At 49.5% G+C, this 21,967-nt stretch overlaps 1 protein-coding gene across 5 annotated transcripts in view; it reads left to right on the forward strand.

Annotated features, from left to right (window-relative positions):
* UQCC1 (ubiquinol-cytochrome c reductase complex assembly factor 1) overlaps positions 1-11,423 on the forward strand; it is a 96,715-nt gene extending 85,292 nt beyond the window's left edge. For 4 of the 5 annotated variants that reach the window (XM_025876084.2, XM_025876083.2, XM_025876085.2 and 1 more), the window contains 3 exons: positions 741-818; positions 6,849-6,962; positions 9,914-11,423. In XM_025876084.2, the coding sequence (XP_025731869.1) occupies positions 741-818; positions 6,849-6,962; positions 9,914-10,048 (327 nt within the window). In that variant the 3' untranslated portion in view covers positions 10,049-11,423. The remainder of the gene's footprint in view (positions 1-740; positions 819-6,848; positions 6,963-9,913) is intronic. The other variant, XM_073880509.1, reaches the window with a different exon arrangement.
* Positions 11,424-21,967: the final 10,544 nt, after the last annotated feature.

The following is a 21,967-nucleotide window of genomic DNA, read 5'->3' on the forward strand; positions in this document are numbered from 1 at the left end:
GGCTCTCCTTTCTCCTCAGCATCTCACTCAGGGTCCTGCCTCTCTCCCTCCTCTTTGCACCTCTGACAACTTCCTTCTGTCTTTTACCACCAAAAGCTCCTTTGAGTAGCCCTTAGACTTTTCCTAACCTGGTCTCAACATACCTTTCCAGTGTTCCTGCCCATTCACCTTCCCTGGGACTCCCCAAACATTTTCTTTCCTGCCTCTGCACCTTGGCACACCTTGTTCCCTTTGTCTAGAATGTCCTCTCTCCTCCAAGGTCCACCTAAGTATTACCTCCTGCAGAACTCTTCACCTGCTCCCAGAGCAGAGATCATTTGTACCAAAATTCATTTATTGCTCACCACTTTTGGGATAGAATTTGAGGCAACATACTGCAGTTTAATTATTTTTTACATGTTTGTTTTTCCATACTAGACTGTGTGCTCCTCCAGCTAAGAAACCATTTCTTACATTTTGTGTTCATAGGGTCTAGCACAAAGCCTGACATGTACTTGGGGCTTGGCTCATTAAACTGAGTTACTGCTTTGTGTAATTTGGGATCAAAACCTGAAAGAAGCTGTCAAATTGGGGAGAATCCTGGCAGATCAGGGAAATGGGGATGGACAAGCAGTTCGACCTGTTAGAGGCCTTCTCTCTTTGTTTTACTAAGAGACTGTGATAGTTAAGAGGCAAAAATCATATTTTTTGTTCTTTTCCCCTTTTTTCATACTTTTGTTTTTGTCATTTTGTTTCTGTAGGTTAATTCTTATATCTTGAAGAAGAACATGATCCTTATGACAAATAATTTCTATGCAGCAATCTTGGGATATGATGAGGTAAGATCATTTGCCAAGCCTTAAGCAGAACATTGGCTTCCCCCAACAGACTTTTTTTTTTTTAATTTTAATTTTAATTTTAATTTTAATTTTAATTTTAATTAGTGAACACACAGTGCAGTATTGGTTTCTGGAGTAGAATTCAGGGATTCATCACTTACATAGAAAGACTTTTGATGAGAAACTCTGAGGGAACCTTCAGGGGACATCATTACTACCTACCATTATGGCTTAGAATTTCCTCATCTTCATTGACTTGGCAACAGAAATTACTATGCCCAGCAGTTTGCCTAGTGCTTGGGAAAGAGAGCACAATATAATATGGTCAAATCATTCAACTAGTAGCGTTTATTGAGTCCTTATGGGGTGCTGGATGTAGGGACAAAGGCAAATCAGTCACTGTTTTAGCCTCCAGAGATAGGAAGACATACACATATAAACAGCACAGGCTGCCAGACAAATCGCAAACTTTTGTGGCTTTCATTATAAAAGCAATACATACTCATTTCAAAAACTCATAAAACTGCACACAAGTGGTTGAAGTAAAAAGTAGAAGGCCCCTTTCTGTCCTGCCCAATTCCCTGTCCCAGAGGAAAACTTTGTTAATAGTTTATTGAGTGTCCTTCCAGACGTTATGTTTGCATACACAGGCACCTATGTATTTTCTTTACACAATGGAAGTTATACTACATACACTATTCTGCACCTTGCCTTTTTTGCTGAACAATATATCTTAGGCCTCCTTACACATCAGAACATTTAGATCTCATTTTTTTCATTGTAAAATATACATAACATCAAATTTACCATTTTTAAGTGTACATTTTAGTCGTCTTAAGTACATTCACATTGTTGAGCAATGGTCCCCACCATCCACCTCCAGAATTTTTTCCATCTTCCCAAACTGAAGCTCTGTACCCATTAAACCCTTACTCTTCCCTCAGCCTCCTCTCAGCCCCTGGGAACCACCACCTTCTCCTTTCTGTCTCTGTGAATTCGAATACTCTGAGTACCCCCGTGTAAGTGGAATCATATGGGTTTTATTCTTTGTGACTGGCTTATTTCACTTAGCATAATGTTCTCAGCGTTCACCCATGTAGTAGCATCCATCTCATCTTTTTCTCCCCACTGTTATCATGGAAATTTCAAACACATCAAAAAGGTAAAAGAATGGTGTAATGAACACCTGTATGCACACTACCAGGGTTCCTCAAAACTCATCTTTTTAAAAAACACATGCATTTATGCTCATTTTGTGGTGATTTAATGCAAGCACCACCCCTTCTGGGAAACAGGCCTGGAAATTCCCTGGGCTCAGCTCCTTCCACCTACCCTGGACTCCACAGCACTCGCTACACTAGTGTACCCTGGCTGGGTGGGGACTCCTTCTGGGTGGTGGCAGTGTCTACCGTGTTTGCATTTCTCTTGCCTGGTGTGGTACCTGGCATGTGGTAAGTGAGGAATGAGGAAGGGAGGAAAGGCATAAAGGATAAAAGTAAGAAACTGGAGTTCAGACTGGAGGAAGTGTTATCAGTCTGAAGATAATAATTAAAGCCAGGAGATAAGCTTACAAAAATAGGACTAGTTAAAATTGAGGGTTCCTGATTCTCAGTCCACCAGATATTTGCAGAAAACAGGAAGGTTTATCAGAGAGCAATTTAGATTGCATACCACACACGTCTTTGATTTAACATGAGCTTTGTGGGAGTGGGACGGGAGTTGAGAAACACTGCTTACATCTACACATTAATTGTTAAATTAGATACATTCTGACTGCAGAAGCCTTGCAGTGTATAGAAAAATGAGGCTTAGAATTGAAGAAATAGCATTCTCTATTAGCTAGTATTTCTTTGAGGACTTTATTGCAGCTGGCTCAGCTGATTCCTTTCACCAGTATTAATAAAGATGTTCTGAATTTTGTCTCTTTTCTGTCCCTCCCATCCCAGTCCATCCTGGCAGAGCCGTCTTACAAACATGCCTGATCACAAGAGTCACCTGGAGAGCTCTTCAAATCTAATTCTTGAGCACCTCTCTAAAGATTCCAGGTCAATAGGAGTGGGGCCTGGTATTTAGCAAGCACCTCAGGTGACTCTTTAGAGTGGGAAAGTTTGGGAAATATACTAATTACCTGGGACGCTTTTTTAGAAATACCATTGTTTGGGCCCTGTCTCCCAAAAGTTCTAATTTAACTGCTGTAGGTGGGCATCTGTTGTAAAAGTTCCTCAGGTAATTTTAATGTGCATGCAGATCACGTAGGTAAAATTCAGATTCTGACTCAGCAAGTCAGCGGGGAGGCCTGAGATTCTGCATGGTGAACAAGCTGCAGGTGACATGATGCAGCCCTTCTGCAGACCACACTGGGAGTCACGGATTCTAGAGCTGTGCTGTCCAAGACTAGCCACGTGCGGCTCTCTTTTTTGTTGTTTTGAGTAGGCCCCACATGCAGCATGGAACCCAGCTCGGGGCTTGAACTCAAGATCCTGAGATCGAGACATGAGCTGAGATCAAGAGTTGGATGCTTAACCGACTGAACCACCCAGGTGCCCCCACATGTGGCTATTTTGATTTAAATTCCTTAAATAAAATTGAAAATTGAGTCGCACTGGTTACATTTCAGGTGCTCAATAGCTTTATGTGGCTTGTGGCTGCTGGACTGGCAGTGTGGCTTTAGAGCATTTCTGTCATCACAGAAAGTTCATTTGGACAGTGCCGTTCTGCAGCACCCTTTTCCTAGAATGTTGCTTGGGTTGTGCCCCTACCCTGGCCACTTTTGAAACCTTCCTGTTTTCTGCTACATTGAGTCCACAAATTCCTCCATGGAACTTCCAGGTCTTCTGTCAACTGTCCCCATCTTGACATGTCTTATCCACTGTTATCTCCTATTGTTTTTGAGTGTGTAACCTTCTTTCCAAGTGAGGCCATTTGCCCCACTGCCCCACAGACATGCTGTGCCTGCTGGAAGATCTCCTGAACAGCTAGGTTTGGAGGGCAGTGGCCGAGTCTTGTCAGCTTTGAGCCTGGTACCTTGTAGGCACTCTCTCTGTAAATGTTCAGTGAACCAATGTATTCTGTCTTACTTAGAATGTAGCTCTCCAAATATTCTCCACTCTTAAAGGCCCCCTTCTCCACAGAGCTTTCCCTGACCTCTCTAGATTTGTGTTTGTTTACTCTGAATTTCAACCTCATCTATCCATCCATCCATCCATCCATTTATCCATTTAACAGTATAAAGTGCCTGCCATATGGGATGCACTGGGAATATATTGGTGAATAAAACAAACATGGTGTAGTTCTTTCCCATTGGAGCTTACCTTCTAATGGGAGATAGGCAGTAAACAGGTAAACAAGCAAATAAATATCTGGTTACAAACAGAGGGTCATAGCAGCTAAGACTGAAGAATGAGGAGTCACCCATGTACGTAGTCTACCTCGGAGTCTCCCTGTACGGATTGGCAGTTGTTCACTCTCTAGGATTTGATCCTGTGCTGCTGTTTGTTGGGCACTAGCTTGTCTCTTCAACTGATTGCAAGCTGCCTGTGAGCTGAGACCATTTTGCTGTGATTCTGTGTTCTCGGCATCATGCTAAGCACGTAGTGGTGTCACAAATCAGTCTTTTCGGAGTGAGACTGGCACTCCAAACCCTTAACTATAACGTGGACCCTCAAGGCACAGGCTTCCTCTCAATTACTCTAGACCTAGGTGTCTTAATCCTGAAGGATGCTTTTTTTGTGTCATGAGGGAAAACAAGCAGGCCCCCTAGTAGATTGTGGGAACATTGCTATGCAAACTAATATTTGGCCACCAAGCACCCCTTTTCCTTTCCTGATTTCTCTCTCAGACCAGTCTCCCATATGTTTTCATTGACTTACTAGCAGTTTGGTGGAAAAAAGGGTGAAGTTGGGCTTATTGATTTGTTCAGCCATTTTTATTGCACCCCCCACTCTGTGCCAGGTACCGCGTCCTACCTAGAGCTAGTCAGGCACCATCCCTTGACCTCACCAGTGCATTCTGGTCCTGAGTCTACCACCAATTAGCTAGATAACCTCTAAGCCTCTGTGTACTTATCTTTCAAATGGGGATAATCATATCTGTTCTTGGCATACGTAGTCATTAGGAGCCAGGTGTGTGAAGGAACTGACAGCCTGGAACAGTCAGGTGCTATCACTGTTGATCGGAGTCCTGAGTCACCCTTTTCTTTCCGACTGATTATGGACTTGCCCCTTCCCAGGCATCTCCCCCATTGCCAGGGGTACCTGTTTGTAGCAGGCCGTGGCTCCCAGGGCTTTTGCTGTCCTGTGCTCTGTGCTCATTCTCTAGGTCCTCATGACACCCGCTCCCAGGCTCTTCTTTCCCACGTAGCACATGTGGATCTCTGCCAGCAGCTCTCCAGCTTGTGCCCGGGGCACTTTAGACACAAGCAGGCTGTTGTGTTAGCAAATAGCTTGGAGAACGGTGATGTGCCTGAGCTTGTTCTTGGGCCCTGTCCCCATCTGCCAGAAGAAGCTGGTTTTCCTGACTCAGCCATTGTGCCAACACAGTCTCTTAAGCTGGGGAATTATAGGGATGTTGAACAGGAGGCATTTGGAACAGGTTGACTGTTTTTCCACCAAACTGTCAGCACCCCATCCTGGACTTGGCCCTTCGTGGCAGCAGGCCTGACGTCGGACCTCATATGCCGCCATGTCCCAGAGGCCAACACACAGTATCACATTGAAGACATGATCTGGGGTCTTCGTGTAATGCTTTGCCACTTACAGAGCCTGTCATGGCCATGATCTCTGAATTCTCACAACAGTGCTGTGGGCGGGTCTTGCTATGTGTGTTTGGCTCATGAGAAACTGAGGCTCGGGAAGGGCTGGTGGTTTTCCAAGGGCCATGCAGCTGTCAAGTGACAGAGCTGCCATTTGAACCTATGTGGTCTGATCCCTAGATCTCACTGTAGTTTCAGCTGTAGCCACAGCTGCCTGTCGCAGCAAGCTCCTGGTCCTTGTACCTGACATACTGCACATAACAGAATACCTTTATGCGGACCCACTTTTATAATGCAGCTGTGCGTAGGGCAAGCACTTTCATCTCATAGATGAGTGGTGAATTGTCCGCCATCTCTGAACCTTGGTAGTGGCAGAGCCAGGACTTGATCTGGCCTTCTGACTTGTAAGTCCCAGTTGGTGCTTTGTCTGGTTCCATATTAGCTTGGCACCTGGACAGAGCAGCTTTTTGGGGCCTTTCTCTTCAGTCACCCTCCCCCCACGAAGCAGGACCGTCCCCTCTCCTTCCCTTAGAGGTCCAAGCTAGAAAATGGCCCTAGTCCATGGCCCAGGTGCTGATTAGTCTCTATGATATTTGGGCTTCTCGACAGACCCTCCTCCGTGCTGCAAAGGACAATATTAGACACACGCACACAGGCTCTGGGCGTTCCCTCTGGCCCATGGCAGCCCTGCTGAACGGCCTGTTCCTCTACTTGCGGCAGGGCTAGCCATGGCCAACCCAGAGATGGGTGACAGTGAGGCCAAGGTGTTCCTTTCCCAGAGAGCCAGCTGCCTTGCAGACGTGTGCCCTTGGACCAGGAGAGAAGGTGCAGTCTATGCCCACCTCTGTTTCTGAGAAAAAATACCCACCCACAACACTCTGTGCCCATTTCTTGCGGGCAGCGGTAGGAGCACTGGGCCACCGTTTCTTTTCCTGGCCTCACAGGTATTGGTGGGTCAAGTACAGTGCAGGCGAGTAGCAGGAGCTGTGTGTGGCCTGGGAGGGCAGCCAGACATGAACCCCATCTCTGCATTAATCTTAGCCAGTCACTCGGCCCCTCTGGCTCCCATGTCCTTCCTGTGCATAAAATGAAAGGGTTGGACCAGATGCTCTCTGAAGACCCCATCTGGCTCTACCATGTAGCTGCCCCGTTTCTTTCTTGTGTCTATAAGGTCTTTCCAGTCCGATTCTGTGGTTGTCAGCATGTTCACAATATCCCCAGCTTTTGTACGAATGGCTCTGCCATACTCCCTGGAAGACCAATTGTACTCTCTGTTCCAGGGGATCCTTTCAGATGACCATGGGCTGGCTGCTGCCCTCTGGAGAACCTTCTTCAACCAAAAATGTGAAGACCCTCGGCAGCTTGAATTGTTGGTGGAGTATGTGAGGAAACAGGTGAGCAACCCCAGCTCTCCCCTCCAGAGGCTCATGGGAAGCAGGTCTTTCCTGAGGTCTGAAGATGCTGGACTGTAGAGGATTATGAGAGGTTGAGTTCCCAGAGGCCAGTCTGAGGGAATTCTGACCACATCCTGTCTGCAGCAGGTGCTGATGAACACCTTCTGTGTGCCCAGCCATGAGCTAGGCTGGGAGTGGGGAATGAGATGGAAGAAGAAGCACTGAGTAGTCTGCTCTCAAAAATTTTTAGGCATTCATTCACTACACATTTGATTACCTGTTATGTGCCCAGTGCTGTGTGAGACCACCGGCACACACAGTCCTGTAGGATATGGGTATGGGGTGCTGTGTAGTCGCCCACTCTAGCCCCCTCTGATCCCACTTTGAAGCTTCAAGATTCATGTTTCCTGCTCCTGATTTCTAGCAGAACTGGGCTCCAGGCAGCATTCCACGGGTGTCTCTCAAACCTCTCCCCACTGAGTGCTAGCCACAATCAAGTAGCGTCCTCCTACTTCATTCCCCACCCCCTCGTCCCCCAGGGCTCCCTGACACCAGAATTTCTAAGAGAAAACTCCAGAGTGGGGACTCTTAACTATATCGTTTTCCTTGAAACCATGGCAACTTCACTCCTTGATCTCTCTGCCCCCCTGATCTGTATTGATGGGAAACCCATATTCTATAGATGAGGGAGCTGAGTGGCAGAGAAGAGGAACATAGAGGCTTTTCCAGGGTCTCCCAGTGAGTCAGCCCGCACAGCTGGCCTACAACCCCACGCTGGTGATTCATGTAGCCACTAGAGAGGCCTTAGCTGCTCCAGACAGCTCATCAGCTCAGGCTGTCCCATGAGTCACACCTTTGCTTTGTGGGCCTGGCCCTGGAGCTGAAGGGGCCTCACCCCACAATTATTCTCTTATTCACCTGTGTCCACGGCCTTCAGGCCTTCAGCAGCCAGGCAGGGGAAGGCCAGGCCCTGGCTCTTGGGGAGAAGACAGGGCTGGCAGGAACAGCTTGCTGATTGCTGGCAAAACCACACAGTGGGGCTCTTCAGACCCAGAGGGTAGAGAACCCCAGAAGCCAGGACTTCTGTTTGACCATTCTTCAAATCTGCCAGAGCTGGGAGAAGGCACTGTGGCCAGAGGGCTCCACCCACAGAGAACTCTTGAGACTCACACTGTTGACTGGATTCATCGTCAGACACAAGTAGCAGTTGGCAAAGCAAATGCTGTGTTTTTTGAGAGACCAGCCTAACTTTTCCATCTGCCATGGTGGGCTTGTGCCAGGGGCCACAGCAAGGACATAGCTGGGACTTCTCCGAGGGCCCTAAAAGAAGGGACTGCACACCATTGCCCCTAGAAGAAATCCCATATTGTCCAATGAGAAGCAGGCAATAGGAAAACAGTGATGGGGCTCTTAGGGAAGTAGGGAGCTTTGATGGGACCCGGGCCTGTCAGCAACACTGAATACCTGCTGTGCCAGGCACTCTGGTGAGAAAGCAGAGATTCATAGGACCCACACCTGCCCTCCAGCCAGCTCATGGTTTGGTGAGGAAGCCAGTCAGGCACAAGGCTGACCCTGGAATAAGTCAGTCTATGATGATGCAGGTAGGAACAAAGTGCTTTGGAAGGCCAAAGAAAGGCGAAGACTGTGAGTGAGCAGATCAGGAAAGACCAGGAAGCCGGGCCCTCAACAGACTAGCCCTGCACCATGATCCCAGTTGGTCTGGTGGGTAGCCCAAGAGCCAGTCCGAGGTTATGTTGAGATTTTCAATGCAGAAGATGGGCAGAGAGGTGGCATTAGGCACAGAGATGGAGCTGTTGGAAAGAGGAGTGTGTTTTAGGCACGGTAATGGGTCAGTCACTCTCCTTGAACTAAAAGACAGCAGGACGTGTGGAAACCTAGACCTGACGTATATGGGAGAGATGGGCTGAGTTCCGGGGTCAGCAGCCTGGCGGTGAAACAACAGGAGTGAGGGCTTTGGGAGAGGGGGCCGGTCCGACGACTGGGATGAGGCCTCCAGGCTCCTGCCGCCTTCTCCCACACGCCTTCTCACCCCGCCGTGCAGCTTTATTTCTCTGAATCCAGAGCTCTCTCCTGCTGTGATCAGCTCTCCCCTTGAATGTGCCTGTCCACTTGAAAGCATTTCTCATTCTGCTGTTGTTACTAGCAGCAGCCTGGGGATCCTCCCAGACACCGCCTGTATCTCCTGAGACTTGGCCACTCATTAGATCGCCTGCCTCTTGCACAACTGCCCAACCTCGCCTCCCCTGCAGCCGCTCCCCGTTCTCCGTATTGTGGGTGTCCCTTCTCCACTTGCTGTTCAGGGGGATAAGCTCCCCCAGCCGTCCCCCTGGGTGAAGCTAGACCCACTGGTCAGCACGGCGGCCTGCTAATTGTGGGGTCAGAGCTCACTAGAGGACAGTAGAGGCATACATATTTAAAATTTTAAGAAGTTCCTGTGACTACAGTGTACACGTGTTGTATCATTTAATCTCTTCATGAGCCCTGGGGGGGTACACATTCCCATCCCCTCTCTCAGACAAGGGAACTTGAACCTCAGAGAGGGAAACTGGCTCACCTTTAGTAACCTCACTACCCCGAATAGGCAGATAAAACACACACGCATCCCAAGGACGTGTCTCCCCTAGCACATCCTCCCTAGAAACTTCTTGCAGCCCAGAAAGTCAGGGCTTGTGTGTCTTGTCTATTCAGAGGTATGATGAGGAGTTCCCTAAAGCCTTCCCAATGAGCTTCCCCGGGAATTCGTTTCTCCCAACCCACTTTAATGAAATAATCTGGGAGATCAGAGACCTGCTGTCCTGGGAGCTGGGATGGTCAGACCGCCTCCCTTCCCCCGAGGCCCCTCCCTGTCCTCTCCGTTTGAAGGCTGGTTCCTTACGCCATCTTGTGTCTCTCCTGCCCTTGTCCTCTGTTTCCTGCTCGCCCTGTTGCAGATGCAGTACTTGGACTCCATGAATGGTGAGGATCTGCTTCTGACGGGGGAGGTGAGCTGGCGCCCTCTTGTGGAGAAGAATCCTCAGAGCATCCTGAAGCCCCATTCCCCAACTTACAACGATGAGGGTCTTTGATGGGGGCTGGTGTCTCTGAACAGCTGGCCCGCTGGCTTTGAGGAACTGCCAGGAGAGAGGTGCTTGTTTGGCCCGGAACCCTGCAGAAAGTGGCCTGAACTGACCTTTGAACGGCATCTGTCAAATACCTGGCCCCATTTGTGTTGATTATCCTCTTAGTATGCCCAGGAGTCTGATCTGGTGGGGTACTGTGCTGGGAGAACCCTTGGCTCTTCTGAGGTATCCTACCCCCCCGCCCCAGGAGAAGCCTGGAGCAAGAGCTCCCCAGCACACACTCCCCTGGTCCCCTCCAGGAACTGTGATTGACAGCTTTTCCCAAAGGCCGCAGAGGGATGGGGATAGGTCAGCAAGGGGACACTTCCACCAAGGGCCCACCGTGGCCAAGGGGCAGTTTGGAATGCTGCTGAGTCAAGACGGGTAACCACGCTCTGTCCTCCGGCTTTGAGCCATGGAGTTGAGTTGGCCATTAAAAGATACAGAGACTTATCTCTGCCATGGCTCGTCTTTATTCCAGGGTTTTTAGAAACCTACCTGAGATGGCAGTTGCCATAAGCTGAGGACCACCACCCAGCTCAGTTCGAGGCAGGGAGGGCGAGAGGGTCAGGAGGGTCTCTGTTGCTCCTTTTGTCTCTAGTTCACGGAGATGTCACTGTTCTGGCCAAGGCCTAGCCTGCCAGGCTCCATCCTCTGGGACCCAGAAGGCCTCTGATGGCCAAGGGGCTTGTCACATCCTGAGTCATTTGGAAAGAAGCCCCAAGAACATAGGTCCCATTGTCACGAGGGGAGGAACATGCCGTCTTTCCTCTGTTGACTCCCTTGATGTGAGATACTGGGGAGAAGAGAAAATTCTCTCTGGCTTCATTGTACCGTCCCAGGGCCGAGCCCCGTGCCCAGCTTCCTAGCCCCGTCCCAACTTCTGGAGCGTGCGCTGCAGAGCCAGCTCGGTCTGTGCACTTGAGGATCAGTCCCCTCCTTCCTGAGTGTGGGCCATCTCTTGGGGGATTTTCTTTACATGGAAGAAAGGGGGCGGGGAACCATAGTGCCCCTCCTTCCCCCATCAAACTTCCTTCATTTAACTTGCTATAAAATGAGTCATATAAAGAAATTCTATATGGGTGAGGTATATCCCACTTCTGTGAAAACATTACAAATCAGACCGCTTTCTCAGAGTTTATTTAAGATGCTTTTGTTGCAAGCGGAGTTCTAGAGTGAAGCCCCCTCTGTGTGTGTGAGATAGTAACACCTTGTAACTCATTACAGCTGGGCACTATTTACATAAACCAGAGCTGAGCCAGGCAGGAATTTGCTGATTAATTTATTTTTAATGGAGTGAAGTATACCATGCACCAAAATAAACTTTACTGTGTGTACCTAACTGCTCCTGGAATGGATGGAAAAATTAATGGAACAGATTTTGGCTCCCAACTCCACACATTAATTCATATATAAAAGTTATTTGAGCCTTAACCCATTTGCTGCCCCGGGCAGCTCCCCAGCCACAGACCCCAGCCCACAGCTCCAGGCCAGCTACTGGGCTTGTTTGAGAATCATGGAACTGCAGATTTAGAAGAAACTTCAGAGGTCACTTAATCCAGCCTGGGTCCAGAACTTGACTCCCCTTCTCAGCATCCCAGTTGGCCTCTGTCCATACAGGCCGTTTATGAATACCTCCACCTGCAGAGCCAAGTCCTATCTCCATAAGCTGAGTAATTGTCAAACAGTGCAACTTGTAACACGGAGCTGCGTTTTAAAGAGCCGAATTGGATCTGTCAGGTCGGGGATGTCCCGAAGCCCTCACTTCCAGACTGTCAGCATCTTTCGCCCACTACACACCTCCTTCCCCTTCAAGATAAAATCCAGGCTCCTAGAGGCTGCAAGGCCCTTCTTAATTTGACCTGTGCTCGAATTCATTTCTTCTCTGAACAAACTGAACCGCTTGGGTGTTACCTGAAGAGATCATCCTGTAGGTTTCCTCTGCCTGGTATTTTTGCATCCCCTTTTGACTAGAGAAATCCCATGTGTGCCCACGTACCCACCCCCCGTCCAGCCTTGTCTGCCCCAGCTGCAAACTATGGCTGACACACCCACCCTCCGTCCTGCACTGTGAGCTCCTTCAGAGTGGGCACTGTGTTTGGGTCAATCACCTTTGTTTTTCTAGGGCCCCAGGAGTGCCGGGCTCACAGTAGGCATCAGTATAAGCTTGGACAGATGAAAGAAGGAATGCATTAGATCATCAGTCATCAGTACAAGCCAACAAAAAAGTCCCCTTCTGGATCATTCTCTGACCTACAGTTCAGCTTATTTTAACTATTCAGTACAAAGTACTGGCCTTTGCGTAGGAACGGAAAGCTAAACGTTCGTTCTGTAGCTACATGTTTTTCTTTCTCTTTTTTTTAAGTAATCTCTACACCAATGTGGGGCTCAAACTCAAAACCTCCAGACCAAGAGTCGCATGCTCCACTGATTGGGCCAGCCAGGTGTCCCTGTAGCTACACATATTTCTACTGTAAATTGTTATTACACAAAACAAGTGAGGGACATTTCTTGCCTTCAGGGAGATTGCTCTTTAGAAATACTTTTGTTATTTATTTATACTTCCAGAAAGGATTACAGCAAATTAAAAGACACAGTTACAGTAAAACTGCAAAATGATTAGAACAAAGTTTAAAAGATAAGATGCAAGTATTGGGAGGTGGGAAAGGGAAATAATCACGTCAGAAAACCTGTACTGCTAATAACTAATTTTCATGGGAATTTTTTGGTAATTTATAGTTTTAACACATTGTCTCAGTGGTCCTGTAAAATAGGTACCCTCATCCTTCTTCCCCCCTTTCCACAGGTGAGGGAACTAAGGCTTAGGTTATCCAGCCACAGGAAGAAGGGGCCCAGTGTGCCCCAGTCCTCATCTTCCAACCCCAGGGCCCTTGCTCTCTCCCCATCCCACACTGCCCCCCACAGGTCAGCGAGGAAATCTGCAACTGAGTATAAAACCTTGCTCCGAGCTTCCCGGGAGCCAAAGGCAGAAATGGGAGTCAAGGTTCTAAGAGTTGTCACATAAAAGGAAGTATACTTATTCGTCAGAAGAAATGTTTCAGGGAAGAATGTATTATAGGGATTTTAAATGAGAAACACCACAAACAGTGCAGTGAATAGTACCTCTAAGATTTCGGTTTTGCCTGTAAGTTTGAGAACCATAAATAATTGCTGTTTCTTACATCAAGTTGAGATTAAAGCCAAGGCCCCAGTTCAGCCACTATTTTTTGCATTTCTGTTCTGTGTCAGACACTGCTTGGTATTTTCACTTGTTTTCTATTTTAACCTTCAGTGATAAATCTGTGCCGTAAGTTTTATTAAGCTCCTGTTACCATTGAGGGAAACTACATGAAGTTCAGCGGGGCCCAAATTGACTCTGGGTGCAGAACTCAGGTGGTTCTGAGACCCAAGTCCAATGCGTTTAGTTTCAGAGAAGGAGAACTGGATGGGGAAAGGGACTGATGTGCTACAGTTAAAAAGTAAAAGGAAGCCTTCAGTGATATTCCAGCCACGTGGGCTTGTGTGGACACATTCTCATACTAACAGGGAAAAATCAGAACAAGGGGGTTAGACCTCAGAAAAGCCCTGAAGGGAGTCGAGACATAAAGGATGGGCAAGGTTTTAGGTAGGTGGCAAGAAAAACAGGAAGTGGGGAGCTGCCTAGGGGAAGGCACGGAATAGGAAGCTTCTTCAGGCTCAAGTGGACCAGCTCAGTGGTTGGCTAAGGGCAGAAAAGGTTGCAGAGAGCCGGGTGGGGCCACGAGTGGGGGCAGCCTGGGTAACGCTGCACCTGGCAGGCATTCTGGGTAAGGACTGTGACCTGCTGGGAGTGAAGATGTACATCGGTGTGCAAGGTAGATCGGCTTAGTCAGGAACCAGCCATCTAGGCTTGGGAGCCTGGGGGGTGATTGTAGGAATTCAGAGGGAAGCTCAAACCGAAGAGACATTTCAGAGAAATCATGGGGCCTTGATAACTCCCTGCACATGGAGCCTGAAGAAAGCCGTCTAGAGCTCTCCTGGGAACCAGGAGAGGGCGATGTCAGGCAGAAGAGGGAAGCTCGAAAAGAAGAATCCCCTGTACTGTGTTTCTCCAAGTGCCAATTACATTTTCCTACAGGATAGGCAGGGCAGGGATTATTGCCCCCACCATGCAATAGGGGAACAGGTCCACTAGGGAGAAGCCACGAACTGGTGCAAGGTAACCCTGTAGAAAAGCTGAACAGTCTCCTGTCTTTTGAGACCTACTCCATTGCTTTTGGTTTATGTTGTTTGTATCTGTATGGGAGCCAGTCAGTGGAAGGTGCCCCAGGGAGGGCAAGAGAGGGGCTGGACTTCAGGTGATGATGAGGATGGAGGGGCTAAGGACTTTGGCCTTGTCTTGCATGTAGAAGGGGGCACTTGAAACCATGAAAATGGGTGAGTTCCCAGAGGTGAAATGTAGAGGGCTGACCAGGGACTGGGGTGGGTGTGGGAGAAGACATTCCGGGTTGGGGTGGAGCGGGGCGGCAGGGTGGGACGGGTGGGGAGGAGTAGGAAGAGCAGGAACCAGCATAGGAAGTAGAGGCTGGAGTAGAAGTCAGGGGAGAGGAAGCTTCCAGAAGGAGGAGGTTCTTAATGCTGCATGCTGCAGAGTCGGAGCCAGGGAGGAAGTGAACACGGCTTAAGGGCTTCAGACTATTCCAGGGACAAGATTTTTGAGCGAATACAAAAATTGCAAAGGGTTAAGAAGGCAGGGTATGGCAGCAGCTGTGGTATCTTGGTAGGTGCCTAGCTGAAAAGAAATGGAGAAAAATTGGGCAGGAGTTAGGAGAATAGGGTAAGAACCAAGGTGTTTGCAGCACAGAAGAAAGCTGAAGAGGTGCATGGGGGTGAGGAGGAGCTGGATTCAATGTAAAGCACTCAGTGGACTAGGAGACTTCCCGTCAATGTTAGGAATTATTAGATCCCTCTTGAAGTGGGAGCTGAGACCAGAGATTAGAGCCAGATGGGGACACGGGATTTCTGAGGTGAGGGCTGAGAGGGGAGAGGCCAACCCATGCTGGTCTCGATGCCCAGGGAACCTAGAATTATCGGCCGTTGGGGTGAAGGGGAAAGGAAGGGGGATCCTGCAGGTCTGTGGGCAGAGAATGAGACAGTCCCAAAGTGTTTGAACTTTTCCCTTGGGAGCAGTCCTCCTGTACCTGTTGCCCTGGTTCTGCTCACTTCTAGCCTTCCCACAGCATCCCCACTATGCCTTGCCCACCCCCACCACTGGGTTTGGCCTTAGGGAGGGCTAAGCCAGACCCCAGGCCCCTGGCCATGATCCTCTGCCCACTCACCCCTGCCCCAGTGTTAACACTCCTCACAAATCATCTGTGGCTTCCAGGAGACTTCCCTTGAGCCATGCTGGTGAGCCCAGGACCTGACATTACAGGTCAGTACTTGAAGACGCCTTACTGAGAGGAGAAAAGGTCCTAGAGATCCTGCCTGGAGGATTCTCAGGAAGGGAGTCTTCAAGTACTGACCTGTAATGTCAAAAAGTGATGGGGGAAAAAAAAGGTGATGGAATATATGAGTGCTAGAAGAGACTCGGAGACCTCCAGCCCAGGCTTTACGTTACACATGGGAGGCTATGGTCCTGAGAGGCTCACTCAAGGTTTCACAGGTGTGAACCAGAGCCATAGGCCTGTGCTGGCCCGTTTCTTCCCTAATTTTATCTCTCCCTGTGGCCAGAAATGGCTCCTTCACCTCCCAGTCACCATCTGAGAAAAAGCCTGCCGCAGGGCTGTACCCTAGTTGGGGATGGGGAGGTGGAGACATGGTTCCTCTAAAGTTCTAGAATGGGTCATGAGTGCTAAACCTCAAAACACTTGGCTTAACCTGTGGCTTATAATTATTTATGAGTCTGCCTTCCCCACTAAACTGTGAGTTCCTCCAGGGCAGAGACCAAGCCTTACTCATCTTTGGGACCATGGTGCTGGCCTAAAGGAGGCATTAAATACATGTTGGATGAACTGGATGGACAGAGGGAGAGGAGAAGAGAGGTTGGGATAGGATGGGGAGGGTGAGGAAGCTGGACCAGTAATGGGGCCTTAAGAGATCATTAGATAATATCCCCTCCCAAGTTCAAAATGAATTGAGAAATAAGACATAAGAGACAGACAGACGTGAAAACTGTTTTTTTACCAATATTTCTGACAAAGATGATTGAAGAGTGTAGTTTTCGCTCTCTGGCCAAATGTGCTTGTTCATAACCTCCTAAAACTTGGGGCACCTGCGTGGCTCTGTTGGCTGATCGTCCAACTCTTGATTTCAGCTCAGGTCATGACCTCAGGTTGTGGGATTGAGCCCCCATGTCAGGCTCATGCTCAGTGGGGAGTCTGCTTCTCTCCTTCTTCCCCTCCCCTGGCTCTTGTGCACATGCTCTCTCTTTCTCTAAAATGAATAAATAAATATATTTTTTAAAGATTTTATTTATTTGACAGAGAGAGCGAACACAAGCAGGGGGAGCGGCAGGCAGAGGGAGAAGCAGGCTTCCCATTGAGCAGGGAGTCCGATGGGCTCGATCCCAGGACCTGAGCTGAAGGCAGATGCTTACCCTGACCTGAGCCACCCAGGGGTCCCTAAATCTTTAAGAAAAGAAAATAACCTCCTCAAACTAACCATGCTCACCTCCACCCTCCCCCCCCCAAAAGAGCAGACCTCTCCCTCCCCACGACAGGGGCAGAACTTCCTCTGGAAGTTTACCATGTAGATCAATGAGGAATATGCTTTTTTTTTTTTTAAGATTTTATTTATTTACTTGAGAGAGAGGGTACATGAGAGGGGGGAGGGCCAGGGCCAGAGGGAGAAGCAGATTCCATCGGGCAGGAAGCCCGATGCGGGACTCGATCCAGGGACTCCAGGATCATGACCTGAGCCGAAGGCAGTCGCTTAACCAACTGAGCCACCCAGGCGCCCAGGAATATGCTATCTTTGCCTACAACAGAACTAAAAGGGGTGGGGGAGCGCCGAAAGATTCAGCCCAGCTCCTTCTAAGCCACCAGTCAGACAAGCCTCTTCCCTTGGAGAGGAAGGGTGAGTGAAGAGAAAAGAGGGGGCTGTCCTCTCACACCTCCCCCTCCGGGAAAGTAGAGTGGGAATTCCCTCCCTGTATGGAAATGCCAGTGAGGGCAAGTGTGTCTCCCCCGCCGTCGGATGGGATGAGGTGGATGAATGGGTGGAGGGGGGTTGAGGGACGGCAGACTCCATCATCCCAGTGTGTGCAGTCTAGACCCCGGGCACAGCCACCCTTCCAAGATAGAATGCCCAGATTCTCATTCCTGTGATCTGCCTGCCAGAATGCTCATCTGTGTGTGGAGAGTGAGGAGAGGCCCTTGCCTCCTATGTGCTGGACTAAGAGGCCAAATCTCAGAGCCACACTCCACTGACACAGCTAGAAGGCCATGTTCACATTCAGAGCCAGCCTTTGGCCTAGAAGGGGTGGAGACTGATGAGGGGAGTTCCTCTGGTTGCTGCTTCATTTGTCTTCAGGCCTCCACCAAGCCCCCTGCCCTTTCACGGCCTGAGAAAGCTCTAGAATCTAGCATGTACTGAACTCCTCCTCCTCTCAGGCACTTGCCATAGAATAGTCCATTTATTCCTCCCAAAAACCTGGTGAAGGAGGTGCTGTTGGTCCCATTTTACAGATTAAGCCACTGTGACTCAGAGTTGTGATTGTTCAATTTACCCATTAAATGCCAGAGCTGGTGGGGCCTCCCGAAGGCCTGTGTGGTGCTCAAGAACACAGAACCACACCCATCTGGGTTGTTTCTGGGAGTCTGGTGCTTCGGGTCACTCTCCGCTTGGGGGGCTGCTTCGTAAATTATCCTAAAACACAGCTCTAGGAATCTTGCCAACCTTGCGCCACTGTCTGTACAGAGAACCAGCAACTTAGCAAGGCCCGCCTCCGAGGGTGGCTCCCGATGGCGTTTCCCACAGCTCTTCCCCTGCGCCACAGCCCCCATCTTCCTTTGCAGCCATGCCCTCGCCCCTCGTGTCCTCCTGCTTGCCATTCTGCACGTCTTCAAGTCTTTCTCATCCTTTAATATCCAGCGCGGGGAGCCCTCACCGCGTGTTCCTGTGTCTCTAGCTCGCATGTCACTTCATCTTGATTCAAGGGATCTGGGCACACCCTGGCTCTTCTACTATCCCTGGCTGCTCGTCCCAGGAATATTGGCCCCCCGACCCAGCAGTGTCGACATTGGAACAGCCTGCAACTGAGGCGCTCACAGCCCACCCTCTCCTCCTACCAGCCCCACATGACAATCACCTGTCCAGGCGCCACATGGCTTACAAGAGACAAAAGACAGGGCTAAATGGCCCCCAGGATGGCAGAATGATGCCAGGCAGGCGCCTGACACATCTCCTGGACATGACAATATTTTTTGTCGTTTTAATAACAGTTATTAAGGGGACTGTGCCAACACACTGCAGCCAGGGGCTGGGCTTTGCTGTCTGTAGGCTCCTATCGTGCTGGGTCTCCACCCCGAGGCTCAGCCCCAAGGCCAGGATACACCTGTCTCCCCTCCCATTGCCCTTTACCCATCCAGCCCAGAGGAAGGGCAGCCAGTCTTGCCACCTGGGGAATTTGATTTGATTTACACGCTTCCATGATCAGGATGTCAGGGACACCTTGGGGCCCTTTTCACTTCAATTCAGTCTGCCCATCCCTGCCTCTCTCAGTTGAGCTCCCTTTGCACACACCCAGTACTGCACTCCAGAGTTAGGGTCAAAGACCCCTGCTGCTGCCCAGACGCTCATGCACACAAATAGATCTGCACCCAAACATGCACACAAGGATACATACACACATGCGTACACAGGTAAACACACACTGACATATGACTATTTAAAGACAGCCAAGCAGACATACAAACATCACAGATGGTATGTACACGTACATACATGCACAGGTATGGTTATTCATGGGCATGTGTATGAGTTGAGCCATATGAAATTATCAATATTCACTGTTTTCTTGTTTGTTTGTTTGTTATTACAAAAATAGAATCTAGGGATGCCTGGCTGGCTCAGTCGGTAGAACATGCGACTCCTGACCTCAGGGTTGTGAGTTCAAGTCCCACACAGGGTGTAGAGCTTACTTAAAAAAAAAGAGGGGGGGTGCCTGGGTGGCTCAGTCAGTTAAGTGTCTGCCTTCGGCTCAGGTCGTGATCTCAGGGTCCTGGGATCGAGCCCCATGTCCCATGTCAGGCTCCCTGCTCAGTGGGGAGTCTGCTTGTCCCTCTCTCTCTCTGTCCCTTCCCCTCACTTGTGCTCTCTCTCAAATAAATAAAATCTTTAAAAAAGAGAGAGAGAGAGAATCTAATACAAATGTGGGCATGGAAGGAAGTATACAAAAATCTAGAGCCAAATTTGTACACCCACATTTAAGCAGCATTATTCACAATAGCCAAAAGGTGGAAACAACCCAAGTGTCCATCAGTGGAGGAATGGATAAACAGTGTGGTATATACACACAATGGAATATTATTCAGCATTAAAAAAGAAGGAAATTCTGACTTCTGCTCCAACATGGGTGAACCTGGAGGACCTTATGCTAAGTGAAATATGCCAGTCACAAAAAGACGAATACTGTTTGATTCCACTTAGATGAGATGCTTAGAGTGGTCCTATTTATAGAGTCAGAAAGTAGAGTGGTAGTTACCAGAGGTTGGGGGAGAGGAGGGAATGGGGAGTTGGTGTTTAATTAAGGGTACAGAGTTTTGACTGGGGAAGATGAAAAAGTTCTGGAGGTGGATGGTGGTGATGGTTGCACAACAATATGAATCTACTGAATGCTACTGAACTGTATACTTAAAAATAGTTAAGATGGTAAACTTTATGTTACATGTATCTTGCCACAATTAAAAATAATTTTTAAAAAGATAGCCAAAAATATGTATCATCAGATAGATGGTGTAAACACAGAGCGATAAACACAGGAACTCAGCAACACAGAAACGGGCTGCCTCCCCTCCCAGCAGCACTTCTCCAACCCAGATAAGGCCCTGGTTCTCCCCCTAAACAAATCTGGAGATAAGGCCTTAATGAAGGCCCTGCCTCCTTGGATACCCCCACAGCTCATTACCCTCCCACGGTCTGGCTCTGCTTACTCAACCTCCTGCCCCTCACGCAGCCTCCCCTCCCCTAGGGAAGGGCCTCCTTAGAGCACCTGGTGCTCCAATTTCTGCCCCTGCCCCCAGAATGTGATGGAATGGCCCAGCATTTCACCTCCTGGCCTTACCCTGACCCCTGGGCTCCTCCCTTCTAGGTTCCTCAAAGACAAAGCTCCAGCCCCATTCCTCTTTGGTCCCAGGGCCCAGCTCGACATGGGAACCCCTAAATCCCTCTGCCCCCTGCCATGCATGTGTTAGGCCCTGTGTGAAACTGTGGACAGAGGACCTGTGTCTGGTCTGAACATGATCACAGACCAGATAAAGCGAGTGCAATCAGTTATACAAGGTTGTGAGACACGGTGTTCAGTCTCTTGCTGTCCAGGCCATCCTCATCAGAGTTCGTTCCTCCTTAGAAGGGGGGCACCTCAAGCTGGTACTGTGCACTGTGGTGACCACGTCTGCCTGGCCTGTCTCCCTAACTGCCATCTGCTGAACCCCTCTTCTCCAGAGCCTCTTACTCATGCTACTGAGGACTCTGGGATTCTGGCCTTTGTTGGGGGGCAGAGAACGGAAACCTGCCTGCTCTGTTTGCCTCCTGACCTCGAAGGTGCCCCTCATCCTCTGAAAACTTTCTTCCTCCCCTGAGTTGGGGAGGAGGGCTGTGGTGTGGCCCACACCAGGTCAAGAGCATCCCTGGAGTGGAAGGTGTTGGAAACATAGCCATCTGGAAACAGCATTTCTCAGGTGTGGGCCTGGGCGCACTGCCCCCAGCGGCGCCGGGATGCGTATAAAAAGCAAGCTCCAGAAACTTACTCAGACTTTCTGGATTTGAATCTCAGATGGGTGGAGCCTGGGGATCTGCCTTGTAACATTTCCCAGCTATTCCCAGGGCCTAGGGTGAAAGTCACTGCTCTAGATCCTTGGAGGATGGGCTCAGAACCAGAGTGGGGGTTGGACAGGGGACTGCGAGTGTCACAGTTATGGAGGTAGAGCCATTATGGGAGCAGAGAGTCCCGGATGGGGGACAGACAGGTGTTGATGTTGACAGTTCTGTGTGACATTCTGTTCGGTTCTTATTTAGGGCCTGTGTGCAGGTGTGTCAAGGCTTGGGTTATCCACCATGCTTTGGGGTTATTGCTAGTCTCTGAATTAGCATTTAGGCCTGTTTACATGAGTTTGATCAAAATGTGTGGTCTGCATATGTCAGCCTATACTCTGTGTGTCAACCTGTCTGCTTGTGTGTTCACGCCTTTATCTCCATGTCTTGAGTCATTTATCCACCCTGGTGTGTATATGCGTGTGTGTGTGTGTGTGTGTGTGCACGTGTGTACGTGTGTGTCCCTGAGCAGGCCTGAGTCCCTCTGGACCATAATCCAACCTCCCTGGGGGCCCTGGAAGGTCAGGGTTTGGAGGAAACTTGCTAGGAGCCTGGTGGGGATGGGGCAGATGATGCTGGGTGGGGCCAGGGTGGGGGTGGGCAGAAGTGTGTGCTAAGGGCCTGGCACCGCCATTTCCCTGGGTGAGCGAGTCTCAACAGCAGGTAGACAGGTGAGGCTGATCTGACAAGTTCTAGAGGCCGGGGGCAATGGGGCGGAGCATGGCTCTGACTTAGGGTGGCAACAGGTTGGGGGCCCTGGCACACAGAGGGCGGGCGGGCAGGCAGTGGTTCTCTTGGTTGAGAGCAAGGGTGCAGCCCCAGGGTGCAGGCCATGGAGCCTGCTGGAGGCTGAGGGCAGCCAGGCGGGCAGGC

Source organism: Callorhinus ursinus, unplaced genomic scaffold (genome assembly GCF_003265705.2).
Source record: "Callorhinus ursinus isolate GAN/ISIS: 27379988/994484 unplaced genomic scaffold, GSC_fseal_2.0 scaffold38, whole genome shotgun sequence".
Taxonomy (NCBI): domain Eukaryota; kingdom Metazoa; phylum Chordata; class Mammalia; order Carnivora; family Otariidae; genus Callorhinus; species Callorhinus ursinus.